General features: G+C 57.6%; 2 protein-coding genes across 2 annotated transcripts; one reads left to right on the forward strand and one right to left on the reverse strand.

Moving 5' to 3' along the window:
* Positions 1-1,536: 1,536 nt before the first annotated feature.
* On the reverse strand, positions 1,537-13,785 carry SIRT2 (sirtuin 2). Its single transcript, XM_074937855.1, has 16 exons — positions 13,664-13,785; positions 13,186-13,232; positions 12,415-12,463; positions 11,112-11,228; positions 10,248-10,289; positions 9,002-9,108; positions 8,224-8,280; positions 7,325-7,393; positions 6,761-6,890; positions 6,198-6,257; positions 4,725-4,780; positions 4,191-4,267; positions 4,056-4,107; positions 3,596-3,663; positions 2,940-3,006; positions 1,537-2,285 (listed from the first exon to the last, which is right to left on the reverse strand). Exons 1-16 carry the CDS (start codon positions 13,677-13,679, stop codon positions 2,100-2,102), a joined length of 1,200 nt encoding a protein of 399 aa, XP_074793956.1. The 5' UTR covers positions 13,680-13,785; the 3' UTR covers positions 1,537-2,099.
* A 349-nt stretch (positions 13,786-14,134) lies between these two features.
* Positions 14,135-20,663, forward strand: NFKBIB (NFKB inhibitor beta). Its single transcript, XM_074937943.1, has 6 exons — positions 14,135-14,556; positions 15,291-15,396; positions 16,289-16,517; positions 17,153-17,241; positions 17,356-17,589; positions 18,726-20,663. Exons 1-6 carry the CDS (start codon positions 14,135-14,137, stop codon positions 18,771-18,773), a joined length of 1,128 nt encoding a protein of 375 aa, XP_074794044.1. The 3' UTR covers positions 18,774-20,663.
* The last annotated feature ends 29 nt before the right edge of the window (positions 20,664-20,692 follow it).

A 20,692-nucleotide genomic window follows, 5' to 3' on the forward strand; every position in this document is an offset into this window, starting at 1 on the left:
AGACTTGGAGTGTCTGAGGTCTGCTCCAACCCATAGCCGCCCCCCCCCCCCCCAACCTCCCAGAGCTGGGGGCAGAACCCAGGAGTCCTGGCTCCCAGCTCCAGCCCTGCTCCAACCCATAGACCTCATCCCCACTCCCAAAGCCAGGGGAAGAACCCAGCAGTCCTGACCCCCATCGCCCTCCCAGAACCAGGCAGGGAACCCAGGGGTCCTGACCCCCATCACCCTCCCAGAGCCAGGGGCAGAACCCAGGGGTCTTGCCTCCCGCCCCGTCCCCGGTTCTAACCACTAGCCCCTATCTGCCGATAACAGCTTTACTTCCCTTCTGCAGCTCAGGTTGGTCCCCGGCCCAGCACGTACCTGCTCCCTCCCTCCACAGCTCAGCCAGGGGCACTGGAGCCGTTTTGACGCCCACTCTGTCCCTGCGTGGCTGGGAAGGGACGCCACAGCCCCCAGCCCCTCCCTGCGGGCCGAGCCAGGAGGCTGTTTGGTTTGCGTCTGTTCCGGTCTTGGAGTCAAAGAGGTTTCGTAATCCGGCCGCTCGCCTGGACCTACCGCCTCTGACAGGAGCTCGCCCGGCCTGCTCCAGCATTGGCACCCTGGGCGGAGGAGAGGCAGGGCAGCTGGCGCTTGCCCCAGTTCTGGGAGGAGAGTGGGGTTTAGTGGTTACAGCAGGGGAGGGTGGGAGCTGAGACTTCTGGGTTCTCATCTTAAGCGTGCCACTGAATCTCTCTTTGGCCTGGGGCCAGTCACTCCTCCCGCTCTCTGCGTGCCTCAATTTCCCCATCTGTGGAATGGGGATAGAAATACAGAGCTGCCCTCCTAAAGTGACACACGCCAAGCACAGAGGGCCATGGTCTCGCCTGCCAGCGTGTAACCTCTGACTCGGGCCCTGATCCTGCAGCCTGTCCGCACTGCTGCCAGCGGGACGAGTGCCACAAGGGGAAGGAAACTCGGATTCTGATCTCGGCTAAATCCGCTCCCAGTCACACTGGCGCTTCTATTTCTTCTCTACCGCTTGTCATTACCAGATCTCAACCCGCCTCACTCTCTTTAACGGACTTATCCTTCCTGTGAGGCAGGGCAGCTTTACCATCCCCCTTTCACAGATGGGGAAACAGGCAGGGAGCAGCTCAGGGCCACTTCCTGTGGCCACAGCCACACAGGAAGTCCACAGCAGAGATGGGAATTGAACCCAGGTCTCATTCGTAAGCCACTGCTTAACACTGGCCCCCCCGTCCCCTCTAGGATGCACGGAGATGACACCACCCCAGGGTAGATTGTGACAACTCTTTATACAAGGATCCCTCACTCAGCACTGAAATGCAGCCACCTCTGGGGCAGGACCGTTGTTTATACGGGGATCCTTTGAAGTCAAGAGAGTCACTCTGGATTTACACCAGACCGACAGAATATGGGCCAATACCTCCGCAGCACCAGGACCATCTACAGCTCTGTACGAAATTCGATTTCCCTTTATAAACGGGAATTCATTTCAGAGGGAGAGAGACCCAAAAGCCAACACAAGCCTACCTCCAAGATGCTAAAATTTAATAGTCAAGTGATACTTAATACACTGCAATAACTAATCCAAAGTAAACACCAAGCTGGGGTGGGGGGGAGACTGCGTAAGGTGCCAGTATTCGGTTTTCAGCCCCAATGCACCTAACGGACTTGGCGACGCTTGTCGGAAAGTCTTGGGCCTGGTATTAATTAGCGAGATGGGTCTCTGAGGGAAACTGAATCCCAGCTGGGGAAACAAATTAGAAAGGAAATGCAATTCTATCTTGCGGTGCTCTCCTTGAGCCCTGAATTTCAGTTAGTTTAGCTCGGTGGGGAAATAACGAAACATGCGGTCAGCGCGAAATGACTCAAAGAAGCCCCAGCTCACCCGGGATAGGTGGTTCCAGAGTCAAACTCCCCTGAATCTCAACCCTCAGACCTCCCCCACCCCAAGCTGCAAACTTGGGGTGACCCTAGCTCCCAGCCCTCTTTAGATCAGAGACGGCTCTCGCCCCTCGTCGGGGAAGACTGTCCAGGCAGGGGCGAGTTCAAATCCACTCCAATGAACGGCCCTCGCCAGCCCCGGCCGGGCTCCATCATTCCGCCTTGTTTCCGGCGTCGCTTTCCTTCTCGGGCGATGACCCTGGCTTCGCTGGGGCAGAGGAGGGGCTTGCTGTGGCCCCAGCCGGGGGAAGGGAGGGGCTTGCCCCGGCTTCGCCGGCCTGCCCCGATTTGGCATCGATGGCAGAGTGCTCCTTCTTCACCAGCGCCTCCAGCTCGTTCTGCACAAAACCACAAGGCAGTGGGGCTGGTGAGCAAGAGGCAGAGCTGGGGAGAAGTTGGCTGCCCTGGGAAGGGGGCTAAAGCAAAGATCTCTGGTGGCACCTTTTCTACCACCTTTGCCTTGAGAGAGGCGCTTTCCTCCTCCAGGATCTCAGCTCGCTCTGCCGTACCATGTGTACGGAGACCCCTCACCCGGCGCGGAGACGCAGCCACCTATGGGGTGGGGCGTGGCAGCTGTTTGTACAGGGATCCTTCATCCAGCACTGGCATGCAGCCACCTCTGGGGCAGGGCAGCTGTTTACACAGGGGTCCCTGCTCCAACATGGAGGTGGAGCAGAGCAGGGCAGCTGTTTGTATAGGGATCGCATACTCCCCCTATGAAATGCAGCCACCTCTGGGGAGGGGCAGGGCAACTGTGTGTCTGTGAATTGCTCACCCAGCGCTGAAACACAGCGTCTTCTGGGGCGCAACGTGGCAAGTTCTTACGCAGGCCCAGAGCAAAGGCAGCTCCACGCGAATGGGGTCACCAGAGCTCGGATTCTGGCCAGGACACCCGAACTTGACGCCCGGGACTCTTAAGAAGAGCTTGCATGGGACTTTGGGATGGTGCGTAGGTGCAGGGAGGCAGGAATACACGGGAGAGGAGTAAATACCTTCCATCCCAGCAGCTCGGCCAGTGCTGTGCAGCCTTGGTCGCACTCCCCGAGCCATGCCACATCCCTGGGGCAGGGAGGGAGAGCCCCGCAGGGGAAGAAGGCAACAAGCAGGTGTTAATGCAATTGCTTTGTGATCAGGGAGAATCTCACTTCACCCCCAGATGACCTGCCCTGGAGGCGGAAGAGCCCAGTGCCCATCTCTAGCACCTATCAGCTACGGATCTGAAAGGGCTCTCTCAGCATCTGCAATTTCCCCCCTTGTGAAGGATCGCTGGCCCTGTTTTACAGAGGGGAAACTGAAGCACGTAGAGGTTCGGCGACTTGCTCAAGATCTCAGCAACTCAGTGGCAAAGCCAGGGCAGGAAGCCAAAAGGTCTAACTCTCACCATACCCGGTTCTAAACACTAGCCAATCCCCCCCACCCCCCGAACCAGGGACAGAACTAGACCCCACTCCCCGCCCAGAGCTGGGAAGAAAACCCAGGCGTCCTGGTCCCCCATCCCCTGCTCTAAACATTAGTCCATTTCCTGTCCCTCCATCCCAGGAGCCGGGCAGACCTAGCCTGCCCCCCAGCAATGGAATGGGCCATCCCTGACCGTCACCCCTCTCTCAGGGTGGGCCGTGCGCTGGCCCCTCGTCCCCAAGGAACTTGCCTGTAGGCCTTTTCTGAGTCGAAGTCCATGCCGGTGCTGAGGCCCATAAGGGACATGAAGGGATCGCTCTGCAGACAAGACAGACCGCTGGTGAGGACAAACAGGTTCCCAGGCGGCTGCGGGGAAGGGGGGGCAAGGGGGTGGGGGGCTCCTGGGGTCCATCGGGAGATCATACGAGCCCCCTGGAGAAACCCTGAATCATGTCCCGCCCCACTCCACTCCTGGGGCTTGCTAGGTGGACGCCCAAGATTTTGGGGCATGGGTGGGGGAAAAAAAGGCAGGGGGGAATCACAACTGCCTCCCTCCCACCCACAACAGTGCTAATTCCACCCCCTTCCCCTGGCCGGATGCAGCCAAGCACGGCAGGCCGGCATCGTCCTGGCTGGCGCGGGAGCCTGCCAGTCGGTACCCGCTCGAGCAGTCCATCCCCACAGCTCCCGAGCACCGAGAAAGGCCTCACCTGCCCTGTCTTCTCCTTGTTAATCAGCAGCCTTGGGGTGTTTGTGGGCACCCTGCGTCAGACAAGGAGAGGGGAGGTCAGGAGGCGGCAACCCACAGCCAGGGGCCTTGCGGGCAGCCCCGGAGCACCACCCACCTGCTGACGAGGGAGGCGAAGGGCTGCACCTGCAGCGACGTGCCCATGATGATGAGCAGATCCACCTTCTGGAAATCCTGCAGGGATCACATGGTGGGGGGCAGGGGGTTAGTGCCGTGCTGCCAGCCGCCACCATGGAGCTGGTAATCCCCCCCGCCCTGCCACTACTGCCCCGACGATCGGACCTATGGGCCCCCCCGGTGTGTCCCCCTCATGTCAGTCCAATGGGCCCCCCCGGCCCTGTATTCGCCCTGTCAGACCAATGGGCCCACCCAGCCCTGTATTCCCCCCACCCACCCACCCAAATTAGACCAAGGGGCCCATCCAGCCCCATATATCTGCCCCGTCCCCAATCAGACCAACTGACCAACCCAGGATCCCGCCCTGCCACTGTCCCAGCTCAGAGCAACAGGCCCATCTATCCTGGTATCCCGCCTGCATCGAAGACAGATACCCGCTGCTTCAGGACATGGGGGTGGGGCAGGTGTTTATTGGGAAGCCGACGCTGAGAGCGCATCTGGCTGGGGCACTTACCGACTGCATGAGTGTGAAGAAGCGGGGGGGCAAGCTCTCCCCAAAGAACACAATATCTAGGGAAAAGAGAAGCTGTCACACTCAACACCTTGGCCGTGCCCTTCCCTGGGCGGGCAGCTCCCCGAAGGGCCGAGGAGAAGCCAAGGCGCTGGGTACGAGCAACGGCAGGCCGGCAGCCTCCCGGGGCCAGATCCTCAGCTAGGGTGGGTCAGCAACACTCCAGTGAAGTCAGCAGCGCTCCGGCTGATTTACACCAGTCAGGGGTCTGGCCCCACTGATTCCCATGGAGCGACATCAGCTCACGCCAGTTGGGGATGTGGCCCCACAGACTTCAGACACCCCTTAGAAACCTCCCAGCTCCTCTCTGCTCTATGTGAATATAGCTCTTTGGGGCAAGGACCATGTGTTTGCTCTGTGCTTGTACAGTCCCTGACGAGTCCACGGCCTAGGACCCCAAGGCGTTATCATAATACATCTAATAGCAACAAAAATGTACAGCGCCTAGCGCAAAGGAGCCGCAGGCATGGACCGAGGACCCCAGGTGTGACCCCTACACAAATAATTAAAATACCGTCCCTGGGGAATTGATCCCAAGAGCAGGCGATTACTCTAGCTTCCTTAGCCAAAACTGGCTTTCCCGTCACTGTACTGTGGGCGGTTTTCAACAGCGGCTGCCCTCCGTTCCAGGGGTGGCTGCATTTCAGCCATGCTCCGCACCTATGTTTGTAAATCACTTTTGGAAAAAAGGGCCCTGGAAACATACAAGACTCAGGGGAATTTCATTCCACCTCCCTAAAAATCACCTTCCTCTCCCTGCCCTCCCACCGCCACCATTTCATTTGGATACAGGATTCTTCACTTCCTGTCCTCAACTGTTGATGCCCGCTGTTAAACAGTTGTTGCGCTCTGCCCTAGAGATGGCTGCATTTTCAGAGGTGGAGACCGAATGCTCCTCACTGCTTTTCAGGGGAGCCGTGAGGCTTAATTCAGATTTGCTAAACCCTCCGAGCTCTCTGGAGCCGAAGGAAGATCAGAAGAGAAGAGCGTTGTTATTACCAGTTTCTGCTAAGCTGCTCTTCCAGACTACACTGCTGAAGCAGAGACATACACAAAGACAGACATGAGGAGAGATCCATGCTCCAATTCTTAAGGATACGTCTACACTCAAAGCGTTACAGTGGTGCAGTTACACCATTTCAGTGTGGACACAACTTACGCTGATGGGAGGGGTTCTCCCATTGGCACAGGTAATCCACCTCCCTGAGAGGTGGTAGCTAAATCAACGGAAGAATTCTTCCGTCATCCCAGCGCTGTCTACACCAGGGGTTAGGTCAGTATAGCTATGTTGCTCAGGGGTGTGGATTTTTCACGCCCCTGAGAGAGGAAGCTAGACCAACGTACGTTCCTAAGGTAGACCAGGTTAGATTCATCCCCCAGGAACGAATCACCAGCGGGCGAGAACTAGACACTCACCTGGCTTCACCAGACTCTGACATTTGTCGCACTTGGGGGTGACAGTCGAGAAAATCTTTTCTGAAAGAGGGAAAAGGAATGAAAGTCGGCGGCCGGATTCTCAGCTCAGCTTTGGAGGAGGCGGGAACAGACTGCTCTGATGGGAACCAATTGTAAGTTATGAACATTAGCAATTCTAATGGATTTTGGAAGAGATCTAAAAGCTTTGAGCAGATTCCTAACACTCAAGAGATCAGGAAACTAGCCAACGCGACAGCAGATCACACCACATCTGGACCTTCCTCTGCAGCTTTGGGCCACCGTCAGAGACGGAATACCAAGCTAGACGGGCCTCTGGTCTGATCCAGGCTGGCAATTCCTGAGGTCCCAACTTTGTGCAGAGACCCAAGGGAACATGCCCCTTCTCTTACTGGAGGGGTGGGAGCACCTGGAACAGACGGGGATTAACCGGGCCTCATGGATTACATGCCCATCTCGATCGGTGACGGACTGGGGCCCCACGGGGACTCTGAACGGTGTGGCCATTGATGGAGGTAGCTAAGGCAAGCCGAGGGAAGAGGTACCTTTCATCCAGTCCAGGGTGTACTGCTTCTTGCAAGAGGAGCCGAGACAATGAGAGGTGAAGAAGGTGCCGTGGGCTTCCACCAGATCTTCCTGGTCCAAGCCGGCCACCCGCTCCAACGTGTCAATGTTCTGCAAGGTACAGACATGCCCACCTGCCCCTTGTAAAGCCGCGGGGCTGGGTAGGGGCCGAGACCCAGGTAGCGAAACTGAGCAGGCCTGAACTGCCCCCAGGCTGAGCTGACGCCCCTGAATGCCCCACGTAGATCCCCCTCTGCCCCAAATCACAGTGTGGCTGGCCCTTTAAAGGGGGCGGGGCCCAACCTCACCTGGGACTGATCAGCTGGAGAGCAGGAAGTCAGCAAGTAGCTCAGCTGGGCTGGAGAGTAGCAGGAAGGCTCCTAGAGCATGGGGAGGGCTGTCCCTTGGTCGGGAGGCAGGGCGTTGCTGGAATGAAGAGGGGCCATGCTCCCTCCCATGGGCTGGGAGCCCCAGCCTGTTAAGTGTAATAAGCCCACCCCCTTGCCCCCCACCACACCTCGCTGGGCCTTCCAGGGGTCACCCACCTGCGTGTAACAGCGCAGCAGCAAACCCTTCTCCTTCAGCAGCCGGATGAAATAGTGGCACACGGTGGGCTGAAACGGAGCAGGGGAACGTTTGAGGATTCCCTTGTAGATCAAAAGCAGCTGTCCCTGCCTTTTATTTACACCAGCTGATCCCCAGCTTGCGAGGGGAGGAGGAAATCTACCCCCCATACCCCAGTTTAGGACTGCCCGGGAAGGTTCATTAAAGGGGGGGTTCTACACCTTACAGAGGGGCAGCGGCTGGAGGCCAGACATCTTTAGACTGGCTAGTTGGTGTGACCCAATGGGGAAAGAGAGAGGGGATACCAGACCAGCTGGGTCCAGCTGTCTGATGGCTATGCCAGGCTAGGATCCGTGGATCTAAGTGGGGAGGGATAGCTCAGTGGTTTGAGCACTGGCCTGCTAAACCCAGGGTTGTGAGTTCAATCCTTGAGGGGGCCATTTAGGGATCTGGGGCAAAAACTGGGGATTGGTCCTGCTTTGAGCAGGGGGTTGGACTAGATGACCTCCTGAGGTCCCTTCCAACCCTGATATTCTATGATCTGGTCCAACGCAACCCAGGGGCGGGTAGCACTGTGATCTGGAGCGAGGTGCGTGTCTGGCTGTGCACGGATACCAAGACAGCTGGGCGTTTTCGTCTAATCCACGATAGCGTCACATCTATTCCCCAATACCCTGCCATCCCAGTGCCAGGATCGGAGAGCCCAGGAGTCCCGGCTCCCAGTCCCTTGCTCTAGCCACCAGACCCCGTCCCTTTCCTGGAACAAGGAATAAACCCAGGAGCTCTGGCGCTCAGTCTCTGGGTCACAGCGCTACACAACGCCTCTGTATTAAGATGCTGTAGAAAGCAAAGAGCATCCGACAGCTCAGGCTGGATGTACCTTAAACTGGCCTGGATACAGCTCCCTGGCAAGGGCGAAGAACGGCTCCGGGTGTTGCTGTGTGGAGGCAAATAGACAAACGTTTTGGGGGTGGGGTTAAGTTTGGTTTACCAATTAAGAACAAATCCTGTGTGTCCCCCAAGATGATGCCTCACTGATCGGTCCCCCCAGTTTTGGGGTTTGGCAAACTGGTCTCAGGATCAGGCCCTCAAGCGTGGGTAGGGGAGTTCTTTGGCCACCCCCAATTCTCCCTGTGCCCCAGTATTTGAACTCCATGCCCACCTCTGTGCAAAACGAGGGCAGCTCCCCATCACTGGCGCTCCGGACGCCCCCATCCTCGCGTTATGGCCCGGTGCTGAGCTCCCATCGGCTCTAGCGGGGGGCTACTGGTGCTTGGCCCTCCCTTGCGCCAGGCTGCCTGTGTCTTAGAGAGACAGGGGTTTGGTTTGGCCAGTTGGCTAGAGATGGGAGGCAGCGGGTGCGAGTTTGTATCCCCGAGATCTTCAGGAGTTTGAACTGGGACAGTTTCCCCTAAAGAGACTAGAAACACGAGCAGTTTGGGGAGTCCCAGTCGTGTTTTTAACCTCAATCCGTCCTCGCTCAGGGATCAAACAAGAATACGACGCATCTGCAAGTGCTGACGATGGAGGGGAATTCTTTAGGACGTGGGTGGGTGTGCGTGTGAGACGCATCAAAGGGACTGTTTAGGTGGCCCACCGGGCAATGATCAATCATTATGGAATGAGATCTCCAAGGTAGGAGGAACCCTGGGTGCTACCTTGAAGTAGTTGATTTCGAAGATGGCTTCAGGGTACGGCAGGTTGTAGCTCTGCAGATTGGCGTAGAGCCCCGTGCCGGGTGACCGGAAGTCCGGGATCCCCGCAGCTGAGGGACACAAGGGGAGCCTGTTAGAAAACCCACCCAAATGCCAAGCGGTGTCGGTCAATGGGATGAGATGGAGAAGGGATGCCTCAATGCGGAGGGGAGGCAGCCCTCTAGCCAGGGGCTCGTCACCTCCTTGTCCCTCAGCCTAGCAGGGGAGCAGTTTTCTAGTAACACTCATTTTCTGGGGTGCCACCAGCATAGTTTAGATCAGCAGTGGACACAGCTATTAGGTTCTAGGGATTCTGGATTCTTCACCAGGACATGGGAAGAGCCAAAGTCCCCCAACTCCCCACAGAATCCATCCCAGGATTTACAGGGAGCCCACTCCAGGTGCAGACAGGCCTTCTGCGAGTCTGACCAGTGCTAGGTGGATGCCCACCTGGCATAGGCCCATCATAAAGCTCCTGGCCACACACCTCAGTGCTGGGTCTTAGTGCCCAGGAGCCAGGTGCTTTGGTTATGAAACTCGGCCGATGTGCAAGTCTGGATGTGCAACAGAACCCCACTGACTGCTCTGCCACGGCCCAACAGGGGGCGCTGTGATGCCAGAGGTGCTGTCTTTCAAACAAGACTTAAATGAAAGTCCTGAACGTTCCTGATCGTTCAAGGTCCCACAGCACCTTTCCCTCCCTTCTGCCCAGTAACACCCTGGCATTAGACACAGCGTTCCGGTCAAATTCCAGCCAGCCCCATTCCATCCTGCCTCCCTACCACCCTCCTGCAGTTTCAATCAGATACAGGGTTCATCTTCGCTTCCTCTCCTAACTGCTGTGCAGCTGTCACGCTCCGCTCCAACTCGGTGCTAGATGCGTGATCCCAGCATAAACAGCTACTGTGCCCCAAACCCAGAACTGGCTGGGTCTCGGCACTGGAGGAGGGACCAGTACAAACAGCTGCCAACCTCAAGCGTCGTCTGCATTGCCGTGGAAGGGTGAGCGATCCCTGTACAAACAGCTGCCGCGTTCCACCCCAGAGGTGGCTGTATTTCAGCAGTGGCTTGTAGACAGCTTTGGGATGGAAAGTGCTATAGAAACACTAGGCAGAACTGAGTCGAATCAGAACCCCTCCGTTTATTGCTATGTGCTGGTTTCTTTTCAACGTGATTGATCTACCGCCACCGCGCCCGCTGCTGTACTCACAGGTCGAGATCCCAGCACCCACTATGCAGACGACGTTCCTGCCTGCAAGGTAACAGAGGGAGGCGTCAAACCTGACTCTGGAAAGCTACCCGGAAAACAGCCCCACGCTCTCGGCGCTTCGGGGGGGAGGGGGCGGCGTCGGCAGACATCACGGCAGCCACGTGGCCCAATTTGCAAACCTCCAGGCTCTCGTCAGAGCTAGTCCATCTAAGAACTAGATCAAAACCGGGGTGCTCCCCGCACTCCTGACCTCTGCTGGACCAGGTCCTGATCTGCAGTTACAAGCAGGCCCCTCTGTGCAGCTCCGGAGAGGGACAGCCCTCTAAGAGCGTCCCTAGGGGCCTCCCCAGCTAACATGGAGCTCACATCAAGGCCCCGCTCCCAGCATGGGGGACCAGCCCGGCCAGAGCACACTGCAATATGGCAATTCTCTACTTCACAGGGGCCATGGGAAGCAGAGACTCAGCAGAGCAGCCCTGAGGCAGCTCTAACTTATGCTAGGACCAGAATACGAGCAGCGCAAGGGAGGTTTAAAGACACCTCCACCAATCCTGTCCCAAGTGCCGAGAGGGAGTAACTGCGAATCAGGCCCACGGAGGCTTGATCTCTCCCAGCAGCACGGAAGGAGAACCGATACACGTAGGAATGTGTAAGTCAGACTTGTCCCGCAGCTTGTAAATTACACCAACATGGAGTCCTTGCCATATCCATGGTCGGCTCCATGCCTCCCACTCTGGCCCTCGGTCTCTCCCAGGCAGTCACCCCCAAGCACCTTCCCCTTCCCGTTTGGGGGATCAGAACGAGGGTTGGCTCCCTGGCTTGGTCTCAGGGAAGCTTCCTCCCAAGAAGGGAGAGTCAGCTTACACTTCTCGCTCTGCATGAAGCGGCTCACTCCGTCCAGCGTCAGCTCATCCAGCACCTTCTCCGGCTTCTCGCTGCCCAGGCCCAGCGTCCGGGACAGGAGGTTTCGCAGGAAATCCACTGAAAGGGAGAGAACAAACAACGTTAGCCGCTGTGGACCCCTAGGAGCCAGGACTCCTGGGTTCTGTTCCCAGCTCTGGGAAGAGAGTGGGGGACTAGTGGCCAGAGCAGCAAGGGGCTGGAAGCCAGAACTCCTGGGTTCTATCACTGGCTTTGGGTGGGGAGTGGGGTTTAGTGGTTAGAGCAGGGGGCTGGGAGACAGGACTCCTGGATTCTGTTCCCAACTGTAGGCGAGAAGCAGGGTCTAGTGGGTTAGAACAGGAGGCTGGGAGTCAGGACTCCTGGGTTCTGTTCCCAGCTCTGGAAAGGGAATGGGGGTTAGTGGTTAGTGCAGGAGGGGCCGGGGGCCAGGACTCCTGGGTTCTAATCCCAGCTCCTCCATGGATTTGCTGAGCAGCCTTGGGCAAAGTAGTGCCCCTCCCTGTGCTTCAGTTTCCCCCTCAGGAACCTATTTATTCCCATTTCCCAATCTCACAGAGGGGGATTATTGTGAAGATTAGTTGATGTTTGGAAAGCGCCTTGAAGATGCTACGTAAGAGGGAAGGAGGGCTCAGCGGTTAGGGTTCAAGTCATAGCTCTGCAACTGACTCCTTGTGCAATGCTGGACAAGTCACCCAGGCCCGGCGTACGCTGCAAAGTTCTCCCCACATAGGTCTGTGGACTAGGAGTGTTCACGCCCACTAGGTGAGCCAGCTGTGCCAGCAGACCCCGCAGTGCCAATGGAGCGAAGCCAGCAGAAGAGCACGCCTGTCAGTTTAGTTACCGTCTTTTGTGGCGGTGGTGTCGCCAGACTGGCAAGCTCCAAGCCTCAGTTTCCCCATCTGTACACTGGGGATAATGGCGCTGCCCTGCCTCCCAGGGAGTTATGAGGACAGATATGTTAGAAACCATGAGGCGTTTAGGGGCCCGACAAGCACAAACGACACAGATTATTCAATCCCAATTCCCACCAAAGACCAGGTTTTGCCTCGAACCCCGGACAGAAAAAGATGGCCTAAGTGCATTCACCCAACGCACTCCCAAGAGGAAGGAAGAGCTGTAGATTAATAGACCCAGCTGGCTCTCACAGGCTCTCTCTAGCTGACTACGCCCAGTCCATCCCCTCGGTATGACAAAAGAAAGCCCAGGCAGCTTGGCCTTCCCATGCGCCCCATCCCGCCCCTGCAATAACGCACGAGCCACCTACTTTCAGACTCTCCAGAGGCACCACCGTTTTCGGAGTCAGAATCAGAGTCCTGAAGAACAAAATATAAAAAGATCTGTCGGTGAAGTAAGCCAGTGTGAACACAGAACTGTTTTCTACGTTTAGTGGCTACTGTTAGAAGCATCTCAGTCTGGGGTAGAATTGTCTGGGGAATTGGAACCAAGGAGAGTCAGGACTCCTGGGTTCTAGTCCCAGCTGTGGGAGGGAAGAGGGGTCTAAATGATTGGAGTAGGAGCTTGGGGGATCAGGACACCTGGGTTCTATTCCCAGCTTTGGGAGGGGAGTGGGGCCGAGCAAGTTAGAGCAGGGAGTTGGGGGGGGGGGGTCAGGACTCCTGGGTTCTATTCCCGGCTCCAAGAGAGAGCGTGCTTTGGTGGTTCATCACCAGAGAAGGGTTTGGAGATCAGGACCAAACGCCGTCTCTCTAAGGACTTTCACGCCAGACACAGAAGGGACAATTTGCAGAACTGTTGGGTGAGACTCTCACCGTGGTCCAGTGTCACTGCTGCAGGATATAAAAGCCACACGGGGCTGAGCCCTGGGGAATAGACTGCAGGGGATGAGTGCAATTGGGGGACAGGGAGGGAAAGGGTCAGCTAGGACCTGATGGGGTTTCCCCTTGTCCCTTGGTTGCAATGGGTTAGCTCAGAACAACTACATGCCCCGCTCTGAGCTTGCTGGGCCTCGCCACAAAGGGGAACCCTGGCTTCTTACCTAAAAGGGCTTCCACACACCGCACCCCCCAATACTCACAGGAGAGTCCAAGCCCCTCTCTGCCTCATTTCCTCCGGCACCAGCCGCTGTGACACAGAAAGGAAGAAATCCAAGTTGCTTTCCGAAGCCTGGGTGGAAAGGGGACCCCGCTGGGTCAGGGGGCACGGGGGGGATGGACACTGGTGACTTGGGGGGCACGGGGGGATGGACACTTGGGGGGCAGGGGGACGCTGGTGACTTGGGGGGCAGGGGGAAGGAGCCCCCCAGGAAAGGGGGGACCCCAGTGACTCAGGGGGGACAGGAGGGCAAGGGGGGTGCCTGTGACGGGGGGGGGGAGTCATCCCCGGGCGGGGGGGGTAGGACCGTGGGGCACAAGGGGAGGAGCCCCACACGGAAGGGGGGGGACCCCGGGTGACTCAGGGGTGCGGAGGGGAGGCCCGTAACTCGGGAGGAGGAACCCCAGGATGGGGGGACCCCAGTGACGCGGGAAGCGGGGGGGGGTGTCCCCGCTTCCTACCGTCCCGCTCGGCCATAGATCCCGGCGCGGGGCTGCCCGGCTCCGCCAGCGGCTCGGGAACGGGTCCGCCCGCCGCGACAGAACTACAGCTCCCAGCGGGCCCCGCGCGCCCCCGCCCCCTTTTCCCAGGGGGCCCCGCGCCCAGGACGACAAACTCCCAGCGGGCCCCGCGCCTCGCCCCCTTTTCCCAGCGCGCCCCGCGGCCCAGGACTACAGCTCCCAGCGCGCCCCGCCCCTTGTCCCAGCGTGCCCCGCGCCACAGGACTACAGCTCCCAGCGCGCCCCGCGGCCCAGGACCACAACTCCCAGCGCGCCCCGCGGCCCCCAGTCGCCCGGCGGGGATTGGCTGGGGCGCGGGGAATTCCCCGGGCCCCGAAATCCCCTGCCTGGGCGCAGGCTGAGCCAGCGGCGCCGGGCCGGGCATGGCGGCGGCGCCCCGCGAGCCGCAGGGTTAGGGCGGGTCCGGGAGCCATGGCGGCGCCGCAGCCGCCGGCCGCGCTCGGGGAGGCCAAGCGGCCGGAGGCGGGCGAGGACTGGTGCGACAGCGGCCTGGGCTCGCTGAGCGAGGGGCAGCTCGGCCAGATCCAGGACGGCCTGGGGGCCCCGCCGGAGAAGCCCCCGCCGCCCGCCCCCCCGGGCCCGGCCCCGGCCGCCGGCCCCCCCGAGGCCTGCGGGTCGGCCTCCGAGCGCCTGGACTCTGCCCTGGGCGAGGAGGAAGCCGGCTGGGGGGCGGCCGCGGGGCCGGAGCTGGGGGCGCTCGCCCGGGGCGTGGAGGCCGTGCGGCTCGGGGACCCCGCGGCCGGGGCCGGGGCCGGGGCCGGGGAGGCGCCCGCGGTGGCCCCCGGGGCCTGGCTGCGCCACGTCCTGGGCTTCGTGACCGAGGACGGGGATACGTAAGTGTCCGGGCGCCCGCTTTGTCCCCCCTCCCCCTCCGGGCTTGGGGGGTGTGAAGCCCCCCCCGGGGGCCGCCCCCCGGCTTCGGGGCCGTCCCCACACCGGCCAGGCCCCCTCTCGCGGCGGCCCCCTTCTCGGATGCCGGGGGCCCTCTCCCGGGAACGGCCCTGGCTGGGGCCTCGTGGTCCCCGGCCTGGGGGCGACGTTAGGGGGAAGCCAACTCCGGGAGAGCCGCTGGGCTCCAGCCCGGCTCGATGGGCCGTGAAAGCGCAGCATTGCGGGGGCGGGGGGGTCCGAGTCGTTGGCCCCCCCCCGGTGCGCTTCGGTCCTGGCCCACGGCCAGCTCCCTGCTCTAGTTTCGGACTTCGGACACGCAGCTTTGTTGATGTGCTTCAGCCCTAAACCATAGACTCCCCCCTGCTATTTCAGTGCTGTCTCCACTGACCCTGGCCCTCAATCCCTGGCCTCTCGGTCCCGGGACGCTTTAGACGGCATCTGCAACTCGGTCACCACTGGGAGCTTTTTCCATTGTCCCCGCTCCTACCAAGATTTGCCCTATGGCCTCCCTGCTATATCCCCAGCTCCTTGGTACGTGCTCTCTCTCTTGGCTGGCTAAATCAATTCCTCTGCTCGCTGATCGCTTTGCTTCCCTTTCAGGTGCAGTATTTTCAGCCAGTTGCGCGGTACCGCTTTTTCATTCTGCTGGGAGTGGTATCTGTTCTTCTCTCCCCAGAGCTCTCCACCTGGCTGTGATTCACGAACATGAGGCCTTTCTGGATTCTATCTTGCAGTACACGGCTGGGACGGAATACGTGGATCTGCAGAACGACCTGGGCCAGGTTGGGCCGAGACTGGAGCATTTTCTGTCTGTATCATCCTCCATTTTCCAGTGGGGAAACTGAGGCACGAGGGGGCAAATTGGCTTGCCTGAAGATTGCACAGCAAGTCGGGGGGCAGAACTCAGGCTCCCAGTCTGATCCCTGCATGTTGCCACCTCCTTTATGGAATGCTTGGGGTGCTGGTTAGAAAATGAAACCCAACCCCATGTTAAAAAACCCCTCAGCATCATAAATGACTTGTGGGAGCAGGGAAGAGTGTTACAGAGCACAACAATCTCTTTGGGGCAGGGACTGTTCCTAGCTTTGTGTTTGTACTGTACCTAGCAGGATAGAGTCCCAACCTGATGGAGATGCTACTGCAAAATAAGTGTTAACAGGGGCTGACATCAAAACACATCTGCCCCTTTTGTGGCAGGGGGATGGGGAGCAAGTGTGGGGGTTTGACAGCAATGGACCAAAGCAGATACGGGGTCAGGGAAGGCTTTGTTTCAGGACATAAGCTGATCTGCACTCATCCTGGGGTCTTCGCTCATCCCAGGCAGATAAACTGACTTCCGTGCAGCTCCTCGTGCACAGGGAGGATATAACCTTGTCCACTACTGTGCCCGAGTATTACAGGCAGCTTTTGTGAGAATAGTGGATTTACCCTGGCGTCCTTGGCTAAAATTCCTGACCCTCTTGTGCAATTGGCTGCTGCCCTCCTGCCCAGAGGTGGCTGCATTTCAGCACTGTTCCTGGATTATAGGGTGCAAAGCTGTTTGGGAGAAGTTGGGGTGAAAACCACTGAAAGAAGTGATCTCTAGTGCTGTTGATGACGGTAGGCCAGGCCCCTTTTAGGGGAGATCTACCTTGAGCTTTCTCACCCCCCCTCTCTCTCGCTGCCCTTCTCCAGACGGCACTGCACATCGCAGTCATTCTCGGCGCCTCCAACTTTGTCCGCAAGCTGATGGCAGCCGGGGCGGGGCTCTGCGTGCAGGAGAAAGCTGGCCACACCGCGCTGCACCTGGCATGCCGGGAGGGCTGCCAGGACTGCGCACGGTGGCTCCTGACATCGCTGAGCGGGCACAGGCCCTGCGAGGGGAATGATGCCTGCGCTCAGTTGGACTGCACCAATTATGATGGTATGGAGACTCTCATCACCCACCTGGGAAATACACTGGGCCTGTTACACGTGGGACCTTTGTCATGAGAATTCTCACCCTCCTTCCCTTCCCCAGCCAATATGGAGCTGGCATAACAGCCTGGCACCAGCCCAGCTCCCGTGGCCAGAGCATGCTGAGCTCTAGCTATGCTCCGCTCCCTCCGAGCCTGTGGAGGGCCAAACGTAAGTTAGAGCAGTCCTGAGGCTTCTCTAACATACCCAAGAAAACACCAGAATTTGGCCATCACCAAAATAACTTCCATGCCCGTTTTCCCCAAGTGCAGAAGTGGCTTAACTGAGAGAGAGAGGCCTGCCACTTTGGGGGTGACAAAAACCAAAAGGCAGCGTGCTGGATGGATACATAGTCTGTTGTATAGCCTATAGTTAACCTGTGGAACTGCCTGCTGCTGGACATGACTGGAGCGAAGAAATCAATGAGACTGCTCCATAAAAGATCCCTCTAGTCTTGGTTCCTTCCTCCCAGCAGGGCAAACAATCCTCTCGTGCTGCCATGACAGCAGCCAGCTGGTCCACCAATAGGTTGCTAGGTGGCCTGAGGGAGACGGAAATCAACTTGTAGGGTTGACCAAAATTGTCTGCTCTTGGTTTCCATAGGTTACACGCCGCTGCACGTGGCTGTCCTGCGGAAGGACCTTGAAGTGGTCAAGCTTCTTGTGGGTGCCGGAGCCGATCTCAACAAGGCAGTTAGTACTGGGCGCTGGGGTGGATCGTCTACGGGGAGGGGTGGGAAGAGATCGGAAGGCTTTTACCGAGTACTCCATGGCAGCCTCACTGACTTGTCTGTCCACCGCTGGCAGGAGCTGAGCTGTGGCCGGAGTCCCCTCCACTTGGCAGTGGAGTCGCAGAGCCCGGAAGTGGTGGAGTGTCTGCTGCGTGCCGGAGCGGACCCGAGGGCCCGGATGTACGTCGGTTACACCCCCATCTATAGCGCCGTACACAGGCCCAACCAAAAGGTCTTGCAGCTGCTCCGGGAGTTCGGCTCGGAGGAGCCTGACTGGGATTCGGAGGAGAGCCTGGCTGAGAGCAGCGACGTGAGTGGGGTGGGAGTGCTGAATTAACACCAGGCCAAGCTTCACCCCTTGCAAGTGTGGCTCATCTCTGTCCTAGAGCAACCCCTCCACCTGTAGGAGTGACGGGGGACTTGAGGCCTAGACAGCAGTACTGGAAAGCCATTCCCATTCTCTAGCCATGTAGCATCCCCCATGTGGAACGAATTGGCAGGTCTCAGCCTGGTTCCTAGTTCGCTCTGCCACTAACCAGCCCCCTCCTGGGTAAGCCTAGTGGACGCTGAAGATCAAACGGGACCCACAGAGACTGAACCCCCCCTGCTTAGAGTGGGTCCCTCTAAAACACAGTGGGTGGGGAAGCTGGCATTGTGATTGGTAGCAGTGCAGACCAAAGGGGTCTTTCACCAGCAGGGGATTCTCTTTTCGAAGGGATTGAGTTCCTCGAGTCTCTGGTCTAGTTGGATTAACACAGACCAGGTTAAGGGGTGATTGTATCGGTTTGTAAGTACGTACATCGCAGTGCTTAATTTGTAGTAAAAGAGGTGCGATTTTTTTTTTAACATTCATGACTGACCTGGCAAGCCCCGAAATGCCGGTGCTATGAATTGCCAAGCCTAAAGGTGCCAGGACTCGGCCCTAGCACAAATTAAGCACTGCTATGTGGGTATAAGAAATTTGACAGTAGATGATCCAGCGGTTGGAAATTGAAGCATTCAGACTTGTCTAGCTTCAGGATATTCAGGAGAGAAGGGCAAATTTTTAACAGAGTAATTAGTCCTTAATTTGCCTAGAGCTGTGATGGATTCTCCATCACTGACAATGTTTTTAAATCAAAATTGGAGGTCCGTGTCTCCCCCCCTGCCCCCCCATCTGCTGTTGTTCAAACAGCAATTAATTCAGGGCGGCTCCAGGGCCTGCGTTTTACAGGAAGTCAGACTTGATCACAGTCGTCCCTTCTGGCCTTAGGATCTGTGAGCCTAATACAAGAAGGGAAGAAACCTGAACACGGGGCATTGGCAGCAACAGCCGACTTTGTGTGTGTGTGTAGTTGTTTTAATCTGGCCCTCCCCACCTGCTGCATAACAGTCTCTAAACACGCCCACGCCCCCTTCGATCCGCCATACCTCTACGGTCATCAGTGAAGCTCTCCCGTTTTTCAGGAGGAATACGACGACATCGTCATCAACAGTGGACACTATAAGAACTGACGGGGCCGGGCCGGCATCCCCTGCAGCGTGAGCCGTTACCCATCGTGGCAGCAAACCTCTCCGTAAAAGACTCGCGTCCTGCTCTGCCGCTGTGGGAAGAAGTTTGGCAGTGACTCAATCTCTCCATTCCCAGCTAGTTCCGACTGTTTATCCAAAAGCTGCGGTTTCTGGCAACGCTCAGTATAAAGCTCCCGCTACTTGGAACCGGTAGCCAAAGTTCACCAGAGCCTTGATCTAATCCGTTTATTCCCCCCCCCCCTTGTTCGTTTTCTTCTGTGTTTCTTAGCTCAGTCAGTTTATATCGAGTTATTTTGATTACGTTAAAATAAAAAAAATGGTATTTCGGCACCTGCTGCTCTTTGCAGTCGCAGCTGGGATGGACTGTCGGCAGGATTTCTCTGCTCGCTGTATCCTTTGCCCTGTCGAGCCACTTGTCGTTTGCTTTCGAAGCGGGAGCGTCATCCCTACCCATGCAAGGGGTCCTGCTGGAGTCCACAGATGCTGTTCGCATAACCAAGCAATTCGGGTCAGTGGGGAGCTGCACAGCACCTGTTGCATTTCCAGCTGGGTTTTAGCTGCCTTTCAAACGCCCTGGGCCTGTTTGCTTTTATCTTGAGCAGCACTGAGCGCCGCCCAACTCCAGCTGGATTTAGTACTTGGGAACAGCTAAAAAGAATCCGGCCCCATCTAAGCACCTAAATGAGGTGGATGGATTTTCACGAGCGCCGTGCAGCCCTGGTCTCCTGCAGCCGTAAGGCCGAGGGTCGGTGAGTGCTCTTGAAAATCTGAGCCTCTGCTAGCGTTTAGGATCTATCGGCCAAGACAGGGCAAGAGCTCCGGTGCAGAGTAGGTGGATTGAAACAGGCAGGGCGGGGGAGGAATTCACAGGAGGAGCAGATGAGAGATGAGGCTGGTGGAAAGAATGGGGGTGGGGTCTGTTATGAGCAGAGGGAGTGACAGAGTGAGGAAGAAGAGGGAAGAGAGGCCAAAGAGTGAGACCTTTTAGATCTCAGTGGCGGGGGCGAGAGGTTGGAAAGAGTCAAGGTGTGTTTGGAGCTGTCTGATTTGGGTCAGACATGGAGAGGGAGGGACTGCGCCTGTGCCCTGTCTGGTGTACGAACCGCGCATCTCTTGTACCTGTGCATAGGGTCCAAGATGCATCTGTGTCCATAAGGACCAATCTTGGCTTCTTAGCAGCTCAGCCAGTACTGCAGGGTGGGACCATCTTCATTCCTTTCCCTGAGGAGTCGGTTTTCTTCCTCGGTGCCCGCTGATTGGCTGTAAAGCCTTGTTCGTGCTATCCTCGGCCCTGGGTGTCAGTGGGGTCTCTTGGAGCTGTGTGAGAAGCAGTTTTCCCATCCCGTAACGTTTTTAGAGATCAACAAATTTGCCTGCTCCAAATTTGAGCTGAAAACTCCCACCTCGGCCTTTTACGAGCGGAACGGCTGAAAATAATTTCAGTTGCGTTGTTAGATTTTGATCGTTTTGTCGTCTGAATTTATTCATTTCAAAACCAAAAGTTGTTTTGATGACAAAACTGGAAACTTTCCTTGTTAAAATAGGACGTTTCACCGGTTTTTAAACCCCCAACCGCCCCCCAATGTTTTGAATTGAGCAAGTCAGCCAAAGCGGCCCTGTTCACAAGTAGCTTTGGCTCTGACAAATTGATGTGGGTTTTTTTCCGGGGGGGGGGAACCGGTTTGTCAAATTCCCAACTAGCTCTGATCTTTTTGTCTAACGTGATGGAGATGGGACCGCTGGGTGCTGTGCTGTGTGAAATTGCTTCTGTTTGCCGGGGGGGGGGAAGCGGGGGGTAATTTTGGAAGAGCTGCCCTAGGCAGACCTGGGACTTGATTTCGAAACTGGCTGCATGAGTTACAGATGGTTTATTAGTAAGACTTAACCCCCCCCCCCCCATT

This window comes from Natator depressus, chromosome 23 (assembly GCF_965152275.1).
Source record: "Natator depressus isolate rNatDep1 chromosome 23, rNatDep2.hap1, whole genome shotgun sequence".
NCBI lineage: Eukaryota > Metazoa > Chordata > Testudines > Cheloniidae > Natator > Natator depressus.